This window comes from Notolepis coatsorum, assembly GCF_963971535.1.
Source record: "Notolepis coatsorum genome assembly, chromosome: 13".
In the NCBI taxonomy this organism is placed as follows: domain Eukaryota; kingdom Metazoa; phylum Chordata; class Actinopteri; order Aulopiformes; family Paralepididae; genus Notolepis; species Notolepis coatsorum.
Genome location: NC_140177.1, coordinates 470,872 through 490,865, shown reverse-complemented (window position 1 = coordinate 490,865; position 19,994 = coordinate 470,872). Strand labels below are relative to the sequence as shown.

The following is a 19,994-nucleotide window of genomic DNA, read 5'->3' as shown; positions in this document are numbered from 1 at the left end:
CTTAACCAACTTCGAAAGAGTCGCCTAAGCTTAACCAGTGATAAACTAGGCGTTAGGTAGTTTGCATGCCGTTCGAGGCGGAAATGGGCAAAGACACAGGCGTTACGCGATTGGGCGCACATGTCACATGACCAGAAACGTCAAGTGGCCAATCAGATTGCACCAGAAATGTCAGTAGCCAATCAGATCGCAGAACGCGAACGCGGAACTGGAAATCCATTGGTAAAAAAATAGACGCCTCCTGGATCCCACTAAAGCCCCATTTCATTTTTTTTTTTTTTTTTTTTTTTTTTTTTTTCAAGTTCAACTTCATTTATTAAGTCAATATACAATACAGAGTAAAATGGTACAAATATCCTTCAAAATAAAAATCAGTTAAAAAAGGATCCAAATGGATATTTTATTTGCTTTAATAAAAAATAAAAATATTGCACAAAATAAAATAAAATGGTATTGCACAAAATAAAAACACTCCTAAAGCCTCACCCTTGTGGACCCCTGGTCCCGATTCTATGACTTTACATATATTTTCAATATGTCAAAAGATTATGATTTGAAACGCAGTTATTGACCTAGGGTACCTACTTTGTGCCTGGTGTCCAGTTTCATCTCATTCACTTCCATGTTAAAACGCATTTTTTAATCTGCACAATTTTAGAACGTTTTTGAAATCAACACTTTTTCCACAATGGGATGGACAGCTTTCGTTCTGGGATGCTGTTACCGAATTACAACACATCGCGGCGCAATTGCTCTATCGCCCACTTTGCCAGCTAGTAACCAGCAGGAGGCGGAGACTATGGTGCTATTCTGGCTGCAGAGCTCCACAAGAGCTCCAAACACGAATATAAGTGGTTATAAGTGGTTAAAATTCGGATTTTTTTTTTTTTTTTTTTTTTTTTTTTTAATATTTTTTGCACAAATCTCTCCAATATTCAAAACATATCTTTCCACATCACCATATGCAACTTCCAAGATTTGCCTTTTTCTTTTTTGTAAGAACATACAAAACATGTAAAAGACTCAAATACAAAATACATTAACAACTGACATGGAAAATAAAAAAAGACTTACGAAAAAAGAAAAATACTATACTTCTAGGGGGTGTTTTGGTCATAAGGGAAGGCCCTCAAATAATAATAATAATAAAATAACCAGACTGGGATTTCCGGGGTCTGAACAAGTTGAAGGTGTTCAGTCATTCAGGCGGGTTCTAGGCGGGGTTCTAGGCGGACCACAGTACTATCATACATGGCCGGCACGTTCTTCTGCTGCTGTTAAATACTGTTTTTTTCTTGTGTGACATTCAGAGTTTATGTGCTTTGCCGAGTAGCCTATATTACTACTGTAAATGTATAGTATACGTATTGTATTATCTAATTTACTATCGGACCTCATTTACCCATCAGACCTGGACCAAATACTGATTTGAAAAATAAATTATAAAATACGTTTCAGTTTTGGATGAGCAATGTGATATCTCGATATGAAAGAAAACGACAACACAATATCTATATAGCCGAGATAATATGGGCCTTTTAATCGGGCGTACCATCTCCCTTGTGAGATGGAATCATAACTGAACATTATAATGATGGAATTCTAGAATTCAGAGAAAACGTTCTAAAAAAGAAAAACATCCACCTCATGGGGTTAAGAGTGTCAGGCGAGGGCGCCCCAGTGGCGAACCACATAGCGCGCTCAGCCGCGACACGGCCGGCAATGTCTTCGGCCGGCAATGTCTTCCCCCCCACTTTGCAGGGCTATAACTTTTTTAATTGTATTGCTAAATTGACATTACTATGGCCCATTCAACATCGATTATCTATCGTTCAGGATGTAGGAACGTTTTACTTTTTCATTCATACATTCATACGAAAATACCGTCTAGAATATAAATATGTTTTTATCGTTTTCTGCAGTAATTCCTAGAACGTGAGATATAGGCATAAACGCATATATAGATTATCAAATGCCGTTTGTTGCCGATCCACGCTATACTAAAAAATTTCAACTGTACATGATCCTAAACGTTATGACTGATCATGCGCGGATGAACGGAGGGGGGGGGGGGGTCGTTTATAATTCCGTGATCGTCGTTAAATGCTTTATGTAGTATGGGTGATATATTGATCAGAGCGGTTTGCATGGATAATAATAAACAAACAGGCTGAAAGTAACATCAGCCTCCTCTTACCGTTGGGCGATGAGACTGGAGCAAAAAGATCCCACTTATTTGACTGCGATCGAGTTGATCCATTTCCGGTTTGTATAATAATAATAATACACGCCCAAATCATGTCGATTAGTGAGTTATGGCAGCGATCCATATACACGGTGTGTGGCTAGAGTCCCGCAACAATATGCGAGTGCCGGATGCATTTCGGAGACGCACCGAGGTCGACTTGGCCATATCCGGTTTGGCAACTCGCCGATCATCCACCAGGGGGCAGTATTGAAGCGTTGCAGAGTTGTGCCGAGTCCCACTGCATCAGACCAGGCTCCGTGAGGGAATTATGAATAACATGGCGAAAAAATGAAATATGATCTCAATAACGTCGTACGCCGTGGATTGGCAGAATTCGCATGAACTTGAAACCCGTCGTACAACGTTTATGGCGCAGGATGTGTTAACAATTGTGTGTATTGAGCCGTACTGTATTGTACCCATTCTGCAATCTGTTAATAAAATGTTCAATCAATCAATCACCGCGCAGGTAATGCTATAATGTAATGCTATAGGCTTACACTAGCAGGTTAGTGTATCCTCACAAAATAGTAAATACTACTGAAAGCATTTTAAACTGCATTGTGAATTCTAAACGGAAGACTAAACCTTGAAACACGATAAGAAAAATGATATCTCTCATCACAATATCTTCTAAAATAAATGGTAATGATATTTTGTTCATAGTCAACATGTCCTCTGGTCGATACGACGCGTGTCCGTTTTCAATACCATCTCTTAACGTGAGGCGGAGCCAGTAACTCGAGTCACAGGAAAGTATTTGAAGGCATTTCAAACAGGATTCTGAGCCAGGTCTGGTTATCAATGGTAGATATGCTTTTCTAGTATCTATGCTATACAGTGTATAGTGTGTTTACATGTCTCTTCAGTACGGCTGGCAAGCTTTTGTTGATACAGAGCCCAAAGGACCAGAAAGACTCCTTTAGGGAAAGGAATACCTGTTAATACTAGGGATGCACCGATCTGATATTGATATCGGATATCGGCCCCGATATCACTAAAATAGTTTTTAATTTATATAATATAATAAGAAATAACAATTCAGTACATTTATATCTATGTATTAATTTGTTACATTTAGTTTCACTAAGTTAGGAAAGTAATGTTTTAAGTCAAGCCTGATGTTGCCAGATGATCCCAGTCTCTTCCACACAGTGAGGCATACAGTTTATTAATTGAACAATGGGTATTCACATTTACATTTAGTCATTTAGCTGACTCCATCCAAAGCGGCTTACAAGTTCTGTACGACAAGTCATCAGGAAGGGCACAACTCTATCAGCTGAGTAACAATATTCATCAAAGTGTTGAGTGCTACAGTACATCGGATCGGTACTCGCTATGGGCCGATACCCAAAGCCAGGTATCGGTATTGGAACTGAAAAAGTTGGATCGGTGCATGCCTACTTAATACGCATGCACGCACACACACACACGTGAATTGAAAAGATGTTTGTATTCCAGCCAACAGGAGCTGTTGCTCTCACACACTGTTGAGTCACTCCACTCTATTCAAGCTCTGTTTCCCATAAAGAGTCTCTACTCTATAATCCTCTTTTTCCATCTTGTAATGGATCAAAAGATGATCTTGAGGGCTGTGCAACAAAGAAAATCCATTCACATAAGAATCTCCATTCTATCTCTATTCTCTACCGATTCAAAATCGATTTTTTTTTGGTGAAAAGAAAGTTAACTTCTTTGGGGGGTTTTGTTATTGCAGAAGACCGCCAGTAAGTAACATGTTTCTGTTCAAATTATGCATTTATGTTTCATATTGAGTGACTAAACTGGACAATAAATCGTACTCAAGGTTCACGTAACCGTTTACATTTGATTCAGTGTGGGTTTTTCTGAGACACATTAAAGGGTATCTATGTATTTATTGTGGGGATTGGGAGGTGAGCGTTTGATGTCTGATGTTTCATGTTGATGTCCCAGTGCTATTTAACATGCTGTACCGAAAGCAATTACCACCAACCATCATTGTGTGGCATTAAAGTATCTTGTAGGGAAGAGTAACTCAAAACACAATCTAGAATCAAAATAGTTTTGGAATCGAATATAATATGCTTTTTTGGAAACCCAGTCCAGATTAACCCAGGGCTGGAAGAAGTACCCAAATCCTTTACTTAATTAAGTGAAAGTAGAAATACCCTGATAGAATAGCAAACTCTACTCAAGAAAAAGCATTATATATTAACCCTTTGTGGTGTTCAGCAGGGGCGGGGCTAGGGGGTGGCTACTTGGGCTCAAGCCCCGAATGTTTTCTGAAAAGCCCTGAATCTACTTTCAAAAATTTCAAATCATTGTTACATGAAAATATGTTTGCACCAGATTTAGCAGAAGCTAATTTCCATCTGTAGTCTATCCAGCTGCTAACTGTATTTGAGTGAGTTAAGTCTTATTGGTGTTGGTAGACTCAGACCTAAACTTTAAATCACAATCAACAAGTTGACAAAAACATAATTCTTCCACCTTAGAAACATAGCAAAGTACGGCCATTTATAAATCAAAAGGACACTGAAAACCAGATCCATGCCTTTATCTCAAGCCGACTCGACTACTGTAATGCACTCCTTACCGGCCTCCCGAAAAAATACCAGGATAACTATTTTATTGCAATGCACTATTGCACTATTTTATTCTATTTTACTAACTATTTTATTGCATTGCACTATTTTACTTTGTATCAGTGATAAATAATCAAACCGTAAACAAAGACGCCTATTAACACTTTCAGCGCCAGATGGCGCTGTTTACTGTTACTGTTGAAAGGCCAGCGCCTTTTTTTTTTTAAACTTTGACCAGTCAGCTGGTTTCTTTTAGCGTTTATCACTTTTTCTGGTCAAGTATGACCGACAGAGACAGGTTGAATGGGGTATAGATCGGGGAAAGACACTCTGAGAAAATACGGCGAGTCCGGGAGTCGGACTCGTGTACCCCAGATCCGTGACGCGCACGGTTGTCCCCGACGCCGAAATAGCGTTCGAGGTACGCGGTGAGCTACTGGAGCTCCCCCCAGGCCAGCGCCTTTTAACATGGGGATACGTGGCTGTGTTTGCAGGCCTAAAGCTATATTATATATTATAGCTATGGATCTAATAATATAGTCGATTGTCATTGAGTCTCTTCCGGTCAAGATGCAAAAAACAGATCATTTTTCCATCCATACATTTCCGTTTTATACCTTCGTGAATATGTAGTTGTTTCAGGGTGGTCTGGTGTCATTTCCAAAATGCTTCGTAATGGCCGGCAACGTGTATTCTAGTAGACACGTTATCGTTTCTTCCCTGGACTAGCTACTGTTCTCAAATCAAATTTAGATTATCGGTATTATGTTTCATCATGGATGCATGAAGGGGGGGCGCCCCTCCGTGCTTTGATCGCAACCAACGGAACACGCCACACACACACGCCCCAATCAGCATGAAGGAATTTGAAGCTGTGAAGCACTTTGAGCTGCAATTCTTGTATGAAAGGTGCTATACAAATAGTGTATTATTATTATTATTATTATTATTATTATTATTATTATTATTATTATTATTATTAGCTTCATTAATTAAAGGGTGTGAATTTAAGTGTTCTCTAGTGCCTTTTGTCCGCTTTAAGGTGGTGGTATAAGTTAAAGGTTGTGGTGTCGAAGTAAAAAAAATCCTCGGCTAAGCCCCGGATCTCCTACAATCCTAAATCCGCCCCTGGTGTTCAGGTCTGTGGGACTTGTTTTCAATGAGAAATTATGCGTCTGGTTTATTAATGTTTTACCTTACACTCATTGGCCGTGGCTCATTTTCTGTGAAGAACATATAAAAGAACACATTTATCCCACTAAGTGTGGGAATTGTAGGTGAAAACAAGTAAACATGGTAAAAGAAATTAACAAAAAGGTTCACTGTGTTCCTTCACCGTCTGCCTCCACCTTGTTTCATTGATAAACATGTTTTGATTATAATGGATTATCTTTTTTACAGACATCACATTTTATCACAAAAAAAACAAAGCACTTTTATTGACGAATGTGATCTAGCAGAGGTAAATGCCAAATATTAACCATAATATACCATCTAGATCAGTGTTTCTCAACTGGTGGGTTGCGACCCAAGAGTGGGTCACGGGGCCATTTTGAGTGGGTCGTGGAATTGTGTATAATTTTTTATTTTTTTTTGCACTACCTATCTCTGAGTGGCTTCTCAGCTCTGGTCCAGCTGAAGACAAAGCAGAGGAACAGATTGGACATTGAGCATGACCTCAAGAGTTGCTTTGTCTACCATCACCCCAGACTTTGAGACTCTTGTCAGGAGCAAACAACATCCCCAGTTATCCCATTAGTTCCCTGGGATGTTAAGCTAAGAAGTCTGCTAAGTAGGATATATTATTTATTATTATTCTTTTATTTCATTGTGTTTTTAGCCCTAGTTGCACTTTTGTTGCAACCCCAGTTATCCCATTAGTTCCCCCAAACTTACTGTAGGTCTGTTATGTTAAGCTAAGAAGTCTGCTAAGAAGCATAATTATTTATTATTATTTTATTTCATTGGGGTTTTAGCCCTATAGTTGCCCTTTTGTTGCAACCCCAGTTATCCCATTAGTTCTCCCAAACTTAGGTCTGTTATGTTAAGCTAAGAAATCTGCTAAGAAGCATATATTATTTTATTTCATTGGGTTTTTAGCCATAGTTGCACTTTTGTTGCACTTTGTGTTTATTTCATGTTTTTAACAGTGCATGAAAGATTGTGTATTACTGCAAAACAATTATTTTTTAATAAATCATAGTGGTTCAAAAATTTGGGTCACGACTTAAAACCTGTTCCACCCCTTAGGGTCGGTACCGACCCCAAAATGACATTATGATCATAAATCAATATTTTTCAGAGTGTTGCATATTTTTTACGATTTTTTCATCAAACGTTTTTCAAGTATTAATATCACTAACATGTCACAAAAGCATGTAGAATGTATATTATCATCAATACGTTAGTTTAGCAATAGGTTAAAAGTGCCATTAGATAGTTTTAAGTTTTCGATTTTCGATCGTCTATCTAAGCGGAAACGGAAATTTTGAACCATGGGAATCTTTTTGCGGCCATTTTGGAGAGGACATGCATAGCTGTCGACCAGCGTTGGAACTTTTCCGAACTACACTTCCTGTCACATACTGTGGGGGTTCAAAGTTCAGCGTTCTGAATGAATCATATCAATAACTGTTATGATTCGCGATAATAAGCCACAAAAGGTAACGTATTTGACAAATATTGAAACGCAGTTAGTTTCTCCTCCCTATTGTTCGCCTGTAGGAACAATTAGATCTGAAATTAGTTTCAAAACGGTTGCACTGTGGAAAAAATAAAAAAGTACACTAGATTACAGTAGATATCATTATCTGTTCTTATGCACGCCTGGTGATACTAAATCCAAATTGAACTCGGGCATTTGAAAGATAATATATATAAATGTGCAAATTGGCTATAATAAGGTAATGTATAAGCACCTATTCTATAATAATATTTCAAATTGCATTGGTCCGGATGGGAGAATTCAGTACTGTATCTACAGAACCTTCGATTTTATCATCTTCCCTTTATTAATTTCCTTAGATTTTTTGTATACATGATCTCAAGAGGGTACTGAACTTTTTTAAGTTGTCATTATTATCATGGTGTTATTCACTGTCAAAGCTGCAAAGAAAATCATAATTCATATTCTCCTTTGTTTCATCACAATTTAAGCAAGCCTATAGACACAATATTTCTGACACTGAATACATTCCCTGAGGTCCATGTACCTAGATACCAAGAATATGCAAATAGCCCTTGTAGAAGTGGAGCAATATTCCATTTACCTAGGTATATATTTTATGCGGATTTTCACATTGTGTGGAACAGGTTAATGACTAAGGAAAATGTTGGGTCCCGAGGCTAGACCAGTTGAGAACCACTGATCTAGATCACCAACCTTTTTGAAACAGCTACGAAGTACGAAGGATAGTTGTTTGAACTTCCTGAATAACAAAGTTGCACAGATCACTTTTTAACCCTCTAAGCCTACATAGACTTGCCTGGACATAGTCGAACTACAAGGTAAGAAAACTGTATTTTCCCAGTCTCCAAAATCACCGCAGACTCGACACATGAAAATTCCTTCGTAATGTGAAAGCCGTAAATCCACTTGCTGGCTCCTGGCTTCAGTCCATGGTTGAGTCCATCTGTTCAGTCCTTCTTCTTCTTCTTATTTGAATTTCCGGCAGAGTAGACGCATCGAGGCGTATTACTGCCCTCCGCAATTCTTTTTATGGGCTCTTCTTCTTCTCCTTCTTCTCCTTCTTTTTCTTCTTCTACTGGACCCCGTCATCACCTACATTGTCCATTGGAGTGCAGCTACTGCTGCTACTTCCTGTCTGAGCCCCCCTCCGCGGGATTTCTTATACTACACTAGTGGTGTTCCATCTTTAGACCTCTTCAACTCACACTTTCTCCTTCTTCTCTGCTCCTCTTGCCTGTCCAATACTAATACATACACTAACGCTATATCCTCTGGTACAACTCTGAAGCATGCAGAAATGTCAGCACTGCCTCTGTGATCAACTGGTGGTTCTCATTATCCATGCCAAAGAATGATTTAAGAGAGAAGGAAGATACTCCCAGCTCTACCAGACTTTTATAAAAGATTTCCCTCTCTTTCCTATACCTTTCACATTCTAGGAAGACATGCCCGACAGTTTCAGTCTCTCCACATTCACACACCCCATCTGGATGTTTGCCCACAATGAACAAGCTACTGTTCAACCCACAGTGCCCCAGCCTCAGTCTACACATCTTCACCCTATCACTCCTTGACCCATATCCCTCCACCTTGATCTTGACCCGAGGCTGCAGAGAGAAATAGTGCCTTCCCTTGGTCCCCCTTTCCCACTCATCCTGCCACTCAGCCTCAACTCCTTTCTTTATCTTATCTCTGAGTTCTACTCTTCCCATTGAAATACCTATCTCTTCCTCCCTTCCCAGGCTCTGTTTGGCAAGGGAGTCAGCCATCTCATTCCCCGCAATCCCAGCGTGTCCCGGGACCTGTTCAAGATGCAAAACTTTCACTCTGAGAGAACGTCACCTTATATAGAGACCCAAATGTTCTAGAAGGGTCGGTTATGACATCATACGGTGCCATCACGAATGTTCCAGGACGTTCTATGACGTCATACTGTTGTTCCAGAAAGTATTTATGACATCACCACAAACGCTCCAGAATGCTCTATGTTCCAGAAATCTATTATGACATCACCACAAACGCTCCAGAATGCTCTATGTTCCAGAAATCTATTATGACATCACCACAAACGTTCTAGAATGCTCTATTATGACAAATATGACGGTTCAATGACTTTATCTAAATCCAATCAATAACCTAAATATATATAGCTTTGGCTCTTACAGTTAATAAAGTTTTCAATCAATCAATTGGTGACGTCCTCGGCTCAGTTTCTATGTTGACGGTCAAAATCAGAAAGTACATAATTTTCATGAATCAATCACAAAAGTCTTTATTGAAGTCATTAGTATGTATGTTGTGTTAGAGGCTCATTTAGACATTAAATGGCGTAAAAGTATAAAGTAAATCTGCTGCCGTAACCTGTTTAGTTCCGTGTGCACTGTATTGTGGTTAGTCTGTTTTTTATAATTTTTTTTACTATATTGATTGATTGTGAAGCACTTTGGTCAACTTTGTTGTTTTTAAACGTGCTATATAAATAAAGTTGGATTGGATCAAGTCTAAAAGGTACTCAAGTAAAGTATAAAATACCTTCTTCAGAATAGTACTTGAAGCTGCGGTGGGTATTCTAAGAGGGGCGGGGTCCACGATCGCACTGAAATGCACACAAAATCAGGGTTCGTCTTCCGGTCCAGTACCACGAACACCTTCTCGCTTTTACCTCTCCTCAACTACCTCTCACCTCACAGAATCCTTATCACACTCTCTCTGCTCCTTCCTCACCTCCACTCAACCTCGCTCTGTCTCTCCTCGGGCTTTAAGCTATGGGTGTCTCGGTGTGTGTGTGGGATGTGATCACGTGGTGCACAGATGTGTTCCATCAGTCCTAATCAGCTCCCTAATTAACTCTCCTCTGCCCGTGGCAGTAGTATCTCCCTTCCCCCACGTAGCCATGGGACGGGGGATGATATCTGCCACAATATGTACAACTATATACCTACATATGCATATATAATTATATATACATACAAATAAATCGTTTTTATTTTTTTAACACTATCTTCCATTCTGGTGGTAGGCCTACTTGTCTAATACATCATATAAAAATAAACAAACAAATAAGCCTTTTTTGTAATTTATCGATGCATTGCTTTCGTCCGCCATTGTTTGTTCCTTGTGTTGTGTGGTCACCATCACAACTTCACTGATTGTACGGGAGCCTGAGCTTGGAGCTGTCAAGAGGGCGTAGTGGTCCTACTCAAACACTCAGAATAAATACATTCTGACAACAGCCATCACTGATATAGTGTCTGGTCAGTAACATGGGTCTCCCAGTCCCTCCACTCTGCAGTAAACAGCCATCACTGATATAGAGTGTCTGGTCAGTAACATGGGTCTCCCAGTCCCTCCACTCTGCAGTAAACAGCCATCACTGATATAGAGTGTCTGGTCAGTAACATGGGTCTCCCAGTCCCTCCACTCTGCAGTAAACAGCCATCACTGATATAGAGTGTCTGGTCAGTAACATGGGTCTCCCAGTCCCTCCACTCTGCAGTAAACAGTCATCACTGATACAGTGTCTGGTCAGTAACATGGGTCTCCCAGTCCCTCCACTCTGCAGTAAACAGCCATCACTGATATAGAGTGTCTGGTCAGTAACATGGGTCTCCCAGTCCCTCCACTCTGCAGTAAACAGCCATCACTGATACAGAGTGTCTGGTCAGTAACATGGGTCTCCCAGTCCCTCCACTCTGCAGTAAACAGCCATCACTGATATAGAGTGTCTGGTCAGTAACATGGGTCTCCCAGTCCCTCCACTCTGCAGTAAACAGCCATCACTGATATAGAGTGTCTGGTCAGTAACATGGGTCTCCCAGTCCCTCCACTCTGCAGTAAACAGCCATCACTGATACAGAGTGTCTGGTCAGTAACATGGGTCTCCCAGTCCCTCCACTCTGCAGTAAACAGCCATCACTGATACAGAGTGTCTGGTCAGTAACATGGGTCTCCCAGTCCCTCCGCTCTGCAGTAAACAGCCATCACTGATATATAGTGTCTGGTCAGTAACATGGGTCTCCCAGTCCCTCCGCTCTGCAGTAAACAGCCATCACTGATATAGAGTGTCTGGTCAGTAACATAGGTCTCCCAGTCCCTCCACTCTGCAGTAAACAGCCATCACTGATATAGAGTGTCTGGTCAGTAACATGGGTCTCCCAGTCCCTCCACTCTGCAGTAAACAGCCATCACTGATATAGAGTGTCTGGTCAGTAACATGGGTCTCCCAGTCCCTCCACTCTGCAGTAAACAGCCATCACTGGTATAGAGTGTCTGGTCAGTAACATGGGTCTCCCAGTCCCTCCACTCTGCAGTAAACAGCCATCACTGATATAGAGTGTCTGGTCAGTAACATGGGTCTCCCAGTCCCTCCACTCTGCAGTAAACAGCCATCACTGATGATATCTGATGAAGTACAGGTCTATATTCATGTATTATGATGAAGTACAGGTCTATATTCATGTAATCTGATGAAGTACAGGTCTTTAATCATGTAATCTGATGAAGTACAGGTCTATAGTCATGTAATCTGATTAAGTACAGGCACCCTTGACGGCAGGGGTGTAAAAAGTACCCAGAAATTATACTTAAGTGAAAGTATGGGTAGTCTCAAAATCATACTCAAGTAAAAGTCAAGAGTATCTGGTTAAAAACACACTTGAGTAAAAGTCCAAATGTTTCTACTTTGAAATGTACTTAAAGGGGAACTCCATTTTTTTTTGGAAATTAGCTTATTTAACATCTTCCCTGGAGTTAGACAAGAAGATGCATACCTTTTTTGTCTCTGTGCGTGCATTTTAGCTTTGGGAATAGACGCTCCGTTAGCATAGCTTAGCTTCATCACTGGAAGTGAGGCAGGACAGTAGCCTTACAGTGTATTGCAAGGTCTGACATTGACCAAACTTGATATGCATGACCTTGGTGGGCTCTAGGTCAACTCCTGAAAAGGGGGTCAATGTCAGACTTTGCAATCAAAAGTTAGGGGGCTAATAACCCTTGCCATAATTTCAATGCGCCCCTAACTTTTGATTGCAAGGTCTGACATTGACCCCCTTTTCAGGAGTTGACCTAGAGCCCACCAAGGTCATGCATATCAAGTTTGGTCAATGTCAGACCTTGCAATACACTGTAAGGCTACTGTCCTGCCTCACTTCCAGTGATGAAGCTAAGCTATGCTAACGGAGCGTCTATTCCCAAAGCTAAAATGCACGCAGAGACAAAAAAGGTATGCATCTTCTTGTCTAACTCCAGGGAAGATGTTAAATAAGCTAATTTCCAAAAAAAGTGGAGTTCCCCTTTAAGTACCAAAAAGTTAAAGTAAAAAAAACTATTTTTATTGCAAGGGACAGACCAGGGGTCTCAAATTCATTCCATCGTGGGCCAAGTTTTCATTTGAACTACACATTGCACCAGGTGAGTTAGTAATTAGTTGAAGAGGTGGGCCAATTAGTGAAACCATCGGCTGGCGTTTAGGCATGGCTGGAACGAAACCAAGCATATGCTCACACAAGGACCAATCAGCATGGGTATGGGTGGGTTAATTTTCCATTGATGGGGATTTGATTGGCTGTTTTTAAATAAAAGTGCCGGCCGCAGGATTAATAACGTTAACGTAACCTGCATAGATTTGTACTTTGTAGGTCTGCATTTTAAATGTAAGGAGTAAAAAGTATATTTTTTCCCTCTCTGAAATGTAATTGAGTAAAAGTACAAGTATACAAACATAAGAATACTCGAGTAAAGTACAAATCCCCCAAAACAGTACTTAAGTATTGTAACAAAGTACAATTACTCAAGTACTTTCCACCCCTGCGTGGCTCTGGAGTTGTACCTTCAGTGTGAGAGAACTGAACACAGTGCATCACTGGTCAGCTCTACTGTATTAACCCTTTGTCGTGACAGTGAAAGGGTTATTTTTGTTCTTTATTTTCCGTTCGTCACATGGAGGAATAAACCCCGGGGGTCTTCGGGTGCAGGAGGACGTTAAACAGATCATGCCCAGACTGTGATACTTTGGACAAACGGTGAGGAAATTATTGTACTTCTGTCCCGACATAGTTAACGCTTTATTATTCAGCAGTGAGAGCAAAGAGTGTGATCACATGGGACTCTCAACGTGAGAAACATGATACTTTTCTCTTCAAGCATACAAAAATATTGAAATAATTCTTCCTCTTTAGGGCCGTTCTCTGCACTAATCTCCTTCATGTTCCCACTACAGCCGAGACAAAAACACCAACAGTCTTGGAGAATTATTTCAATGGACCAATATCAAGACCCTCCCTCTTTTTTTCTTTTTTAAATCCTCCAATCACAACGGCCGGGCAGGATCACAAAAAGAAGGGCGGGGCTGGAGATGGGTCAATCCTCGAGAGAAGCCTCCACATACACCAGCGTTCATCACTTATTTATTATCAAAGATAAAAATAAAAACAAATAATAATAAAAAAATAACTCATCACTCCAGCATCGGGTTACATTTCTGTTCAGAACGCTACATTTCAACAGATCAAACACTTGTTCGACGAACAACTAAACAAAACTAATGATCCTTGGAGATTTTAAATAAAGGTTTGAATGCATGTATGAAAGAAAAAGGTTCTCAGTTGTTCCTCATTAGTCTCAAAACAAGAAAAGGAAAATTCGCTTGAATAAAAATGAACCAGAAATAGTCGCCTGTGGAAACTAATGGAAAATGCATAATTATAATTAAAAAAAGAAATTATAAAAATAAAAAGATTAATGTTGGCAACCAAACCCAAATACCTACTTATTATATGGACAGAAATGGACTCTATATCTTAATTGCACTCACAGTGTAGTGGAGCATACAGTCATCAACCCTTAACATGATGTTTGCTTTCCCAAGAGTCTCGGTGCCAAGACCGTATTTATTTAACTTTCACTAAAATTAATGAACTAAATCTAGTCTGACGCTGAGATGCATTAAACAGCCCTGGTCTGCATGGGTCTGTCTGTGTGCTGCATCCAGTGTTCTCAGTCCTCACCGGGTGAAACAAGTTTCCAAATCTAAAAAAATCACCAGTAATAACCACCGGGGCTTACAAACTTAAAAACGGTCCCGGAAAACGTTCCAATCTAGTTTCACTGAAGTCCCTGAATGTCTCTTGTACCCTCGCCTCTCCCCGCTAAGTGCCCCCGGGACGTGGTTCATTTAACCCCTGATCGCCACCGCATGGCTCAGACACCGGAGCTCCGGACGGGACGGTCCTCCTCCGCTCCTCCGGCTTCAGTCGGAGTCTTCCTGCTAGAATCACTCTGGAAGTCTAGTTCCAGTAAAGCACATGGATCCGGTAAACCCGGCGCCCCCTCTCCAGCCCGCGGGTCCCACGCCGGGCAAGGACCCTGGAAGACTTCAGAACCAAACAAGTCTTTGATCCAGACTGTGCGCTCTGCTGTACTATATAGTGGCCTCGTAACAAACAAACAACGTAAAAACAAACCACATGTCACGGGGGAGGGGGAGCTAGCAGACAGACAGAATATGTAAAATATTTTCTCAAATCACATCTTAAAACGGGGAGGGGGGGGGGGGGGCTATTTAAATATAAAAATGTAAACAACATGGCAGTGAACTACCACGTCCATCGCCAGTTAAGAGTTTATGAGAACAACAACAACAAAAAGAAAAAATAAATGTATCTCCGTTTTATGTCCATCTGAAATGTTGTCCATTGTTCACATTGTCAGGCACTGGTTTGGTTAAGTGGCAGAGAGAGAGAGAGAGAGAGAGAGAGAGAGAGAGAGAGAGAGAGAGAGAGAGAGAGAGAGAGAGAGAGAGAGAGAGAATAGAGAGAGAGTCAGAGAGTCAGAGAGAGTCAGAGTCAGTCAGAGAGAGAGTCAGAGAGAGAGTCAGTCAGAGAGAGTCAGACAGAGAGAGTCAGAGAGAGAGTCAGTCAGAGAGAGAGTCAGACAGAGAGAGGGAGAGAGAGAGTCAGAGTCAGACAGAGAGAGTCAGAGAGAGAGTCAGTCAGAGAGAGTCAGACAGAGAGAGGGAGAGAGAGAGAGAGAGAGTCAGTCAGAGAGAGAGTCAGTCAGAGAGAGAGAGAGTCAGAGAGAGTCAGAGAGAGAGAGAGAGAGTCAGTCAGAGAGAGAGTCAGTCAGAGAGAGAGAGAGTCAGTCAGAGAGAGAGAGAGAGAGAGAGAGAGAGAGAGAGAGAGGAAGAGGAACCAGGAGCGACATGAACACCGTTTCATCTTCATCATCTCCGTTCCCTCGACCCAGACATCGACCTCATCACCTGAAAATCAACAACAAAATGTACAGACGTCCTTCGCGGCGGCTAGAGGGATCTAGACAGCGCCCTTGTTGGAAACCGGTCCCACGGTCAGCAAGAAGCCGCAGGAGAAGAAGTCCCGGTCGTGTCAAAGGTCAGGGGGCGAAGGATCAATCCGAGTCCGACAGGACGATGACCATTTCAACGTCGCACTGAGTCGCCACGTTGACCTGGAGACACAAGGACGACCCGCTGAGGAGGTGTTGACCCCGAGAGACCACCTGCCTGGTTCAATACACGTTTAACCCTTTCACTGCCACACTACAGAAAGGGTTAACCGTCGGTAGTGTGACAGTGAAGGGTTAACCTTCTGTAGTGTGGCAGTGAACGGGTTAACCTGCTGTTGTATGGCAGTGAAAGGGTTAACCTTCTGTGTATTGTCGCAGTGAAAGGGTTAACAGTTTGGTAGTGGGGCAGTGAAGACGCTCTCCGATTGGCTAGCCCGCGTACAGCGAATACCCTCTCTGATTGGTTTAGCTCCGAAGGGCTCCGAAGGGCTCTGGGATAGAAATGTCCGCCTTGTACATATATATATATTCTCTGCTTCGAAGTGGTTATGCTTTGGCCCTCTTTCGAAGTGGGTTATGCTTAGAGTTTGGAATCAGGGCTGGTGGTCCATCGCCCTGCTCTAAAGATAAACTCTAAGCATAACCCACTTCGAAGCAGAGAATATATATGTACAAGGCGGAAGAGCCCTTCGGAGCTAAACCAATCAGAGAGGGTCTTCGCTGTATAGGGTCTTCGCTGTATGCGGGCTAGCCAATCAGAGAGCGTCTTCGCAAACTGAAAAAAAAAATCACGCGTCAGATAAGCTAGCCTAGCTTAGCACAAATGAATGGAAGGAGATACGGACCAGCTAGCCTAGCTTAAAACTCGGGGAGAGGCTAGCTGGTCCGTATCTGCTTCCATTCATTTGTGCCAAGCTAGGCTAGCTTGCAGACTGATGGCTTTCTACTGAACGCACAGAGAGGAAACTGGTATCCATCTTCCTGTCTGACTCTGGAGAAGACATTTATTTCTCATAATACATGTCTATCAATAATAGTCTATGAACGCTGCACAAAGTGGGCGACATGTCGTTGGCACAATTTGGAAATGCACAAACACGAACCGCTGTCTTTATCTTTTAGATAACTAAACTAGCTTTAAACACAAACAACGCTCTCATGCTCCACCGCTTCCAGTGTTTCTTCCTGCAACAACTCACGCCTCGCAGGATTTCAGAGAGTACGATTTCTGTTTCAGTGTCACAAAACGGGTTTAAACTTTTATTTTATTTCTTTCATGTTTTACATATATAGTTTTTGTTTTTTGTTTCGCATACATATATATTTGTTTTGTAAAGTTTTAAATTAGTACACTAATTTGAGTAGTGGAAAAGGGGTAGGATTAAATAAGGGTATACTTCTTCCTACTCATTTTCGAACATGTAAATTGAGTTATGTTTTGCTTTTGTTTATTTATTTTTTCCATTTAATTTCTTGAGATCAATGATTTGTTTTGATTTTATATTGTTTGTATTTATTTTAGGGCTGTCAAAGTTAATGCTTTAACTTTGGAGATTAATTTAAATTATTTAAAGCGGTAAATTTCTTTATCTAGATTAATCTATGGAGTGAATTTTCAACGTTCTGAACTTTCAGCAGTATATTTGCTTGTTCTTTTTTTTGCATTGACTCATGCACCTTTTTGAAAATCATCTGACATGAAGATGGAACACATTTTTGTTGTTAATATGATTTATATTACTGGTAGTTCATACAAGACATTATCGTCCTCTAAGCCAATCTGCACTTTAACATAGGCCTGGGTTGTTTTTATTTCTGTTAGCGCCGCGGATATAAGAAAGGTCTAGCTGAATCAATGTTGATGGTTTTGTTGAACATTTGTATTTCACAGGAGAGAAACTGTATTCAAAGAAAGTTATTAAAATAGTCTTTGAACATAAATATACTTTTTGTGTTGATTTTACATTAATTCCATGATTTTACTCAAGTAAATATATGTTACAAGCTTCGGTCTTAAGTAGAAAAATGCGATTTTTTATCTAGATTAATTACAGAAAATTGTGAGATTAATTAGTTAATTTTTTTTAATCTATTGACAGCACTAATTTATTTACATGTTTGAAATAAAAATTTCAAATTCAAAAATTCTAATTCAAGCACTTTCTGTGATTTAAACTCAAATCGAACACCCTCAAAAACCTCAGTCGAAACGGCGGGTACCTGGGTGATGCATAGGAGTGATGACTTTTGAGGAGTCTGAAAAGGAACATCCTGTAAACAGACTTCTGCTCCTCACTCACCTTGTTCTTCTTGGGAGGCGGCGTCGTCTGGGAGCTGGTGACCAAGGCCTGGCTGGGGCTGTCCGCTACAGGACTGCGACTCGCACCCATGTCCGGGGAGATGTCCATCTCACTGGACACGAGAGAGGGATGGAGGGAGGGATAGAGGGATGGAGGGACAGAGGGGGGCGATAAGAGAAGGAGGGAGAGCAGTGAGAGGGGAAAGGAAGGAGAGAGAAAGGGGGGAAACGGATAGGAGGGATATATAGAGAGAGGGAGAGAAGGATGGGGTGAGAGGGAGGGGTGATAAGAGAGGGAGAGATATGAAGAATTGTTAACTGACTTGTTAATCCAGAGTGTTGACTAAGAGACGTGTCTTAACTGACTTGTTAATCCAGAGTGCTACCGACGGTAGTGTGATAGTAAAGGGTTAACCTTCTGTGGTGTGGCAGTGAAAGGGTTAACCTGCTGTTGTGTGGCAGTGAAAGGGTTAACCTTCTGTGTATTGTCGCAGTGAAAGGGCTAACCGTTTGGTAGTGCGGCAGTGAAAGGGTTAACTGACTTGTTACTCCAGAGCGCTATTCAAATAGTTCCCAGCGACTGAAATAACAGTTTGGGTTTTTATGTTTATCTGCCAATTTCATGATTTTATATGTCTATTTTACATGTATCAGTGATAATCAAACCATAAACAAGGCTTATGATGTTAGATCCTAATATGAAAAACTATGATTTAATGCTCTATGCCTTCTCTTGACTTTTGCTGCCATCTATTTTATACTTATTGTATGTTACTTTTGCTGCTATATTATACAAATTCTATGTCTGCACTTTATGCATTGATCTGCCAATTTTGTGCTCATTTTATGCCAGTCTTGTATTGCTATTTGCTATTCTTGTATGAAAGGTGCTATAAATAAAGATGATTATTATTATATCATATTTGAAGAGAGAGGAGAGAGGTCTGGCTACACACAGTGCTAACATAGTGTGGAGAGAGGTCTGGCTACACAGAGCGCTAACATAGTGTGGAGAGAGGTCTGGCTACACACAGCGCTAACATAGTGTGGAGAGGTCTGGCTACGCACAGCGCTAACAGTGTGGAGAGAGAGGTCTGGCTACGCACAGCGCTAACAGTGTGGAGAGAGGTCTGGCTACACACACGGCTAACATAGTGTGGAGAGAGGTCTGGCTACACAGAGCGCTAACATAGTGTGGAGAGAGGTCTGGCTACACACAGCGCTAACATAGTGTGGAGAGGTCTGGCTACGCACAGCGCTAACATAGTGTGGAGAGAGAGGTCTGGCTACGCACAGCGCTAACAGTGTGGAGAGAGAGGTCTGGCTACGCACAGCGCTAACATAGTGTGGAGAGAGGTCTGGCTACACACAGCGCTAACATAGTGTGGAGAGAGGTCTGGCTACACACAGCGCTAACATAGTGTGGAGAGAGAGGTCTGGCTACACACAGCGCTAACATAGTGTGGAGAGAGAGGTCTGGCTACACACAGTGCTAACATAGTGTGCAGAGAGATGTCTGGCTACACACAGCGCTAACATAGTGTGGAGAGAGATGTCTGGCTACGCACAGCGCTAACATAGTGTGGAGAGAGAGGTCTGGCTACACACAGCGCTAACATAGTGTGGAGAGAGAGGTCTGGCTACACACAGCGCTAACATAGTGTGGAGAGAGAGGTCTGGCTACACACAGCGCTAACATAGTGTGGACTAGTGCACTGCATCCCTGCCCGAGCCCGACGGGGCCCTACCCGACCCGGCGGGTTCGGGCTGGGTAGGGCTTTGTTTTTAAATAAATAATTCTGGCTCGGCCGGGCAGCGCCCTCTTTTTTTTTTATTGCTTGCTCGCTATACTCATATAACTAGGGTTATAGGATAACCTTACGGTTT

At 41.4% G+C, this 19,994-nt stretch overlaps 1 protein-coding gene across 2 annotated transcripts in view; it reads right to left on the bottom strand.

The window, feature by feature from the left end:
• Positions 1 to 15,362: 15,362 nt before the first annotated feature.
• daxx (death-domain associated protein) overlaps positions 15,363 to 19,994 on the bottom strand; it is a 34,070-nt gene continuing 29,438 nt past the window's right edge. For both annotated transcript variants that reach the window (XM_084327547.1, XM_084327548.1), the window contains 2 exons: positions 18,109 to 18,220; positions 15,363 to 15,970 (listed from right to left, as the gene is read on the bottom strand). In XM_084327547.1, coding sequence (XP_084183673.1) covers positions 15,911 to 15,970; positions 18,109 to 18,220 — 172 coding nt within the window. In that variant the 3' untranslated portion in view covers positions 15,363 to 15,910. The remainder of the gene's footprint in view (positions 15,971 to 18,108; positions 18,221 to 19,994) is intronic.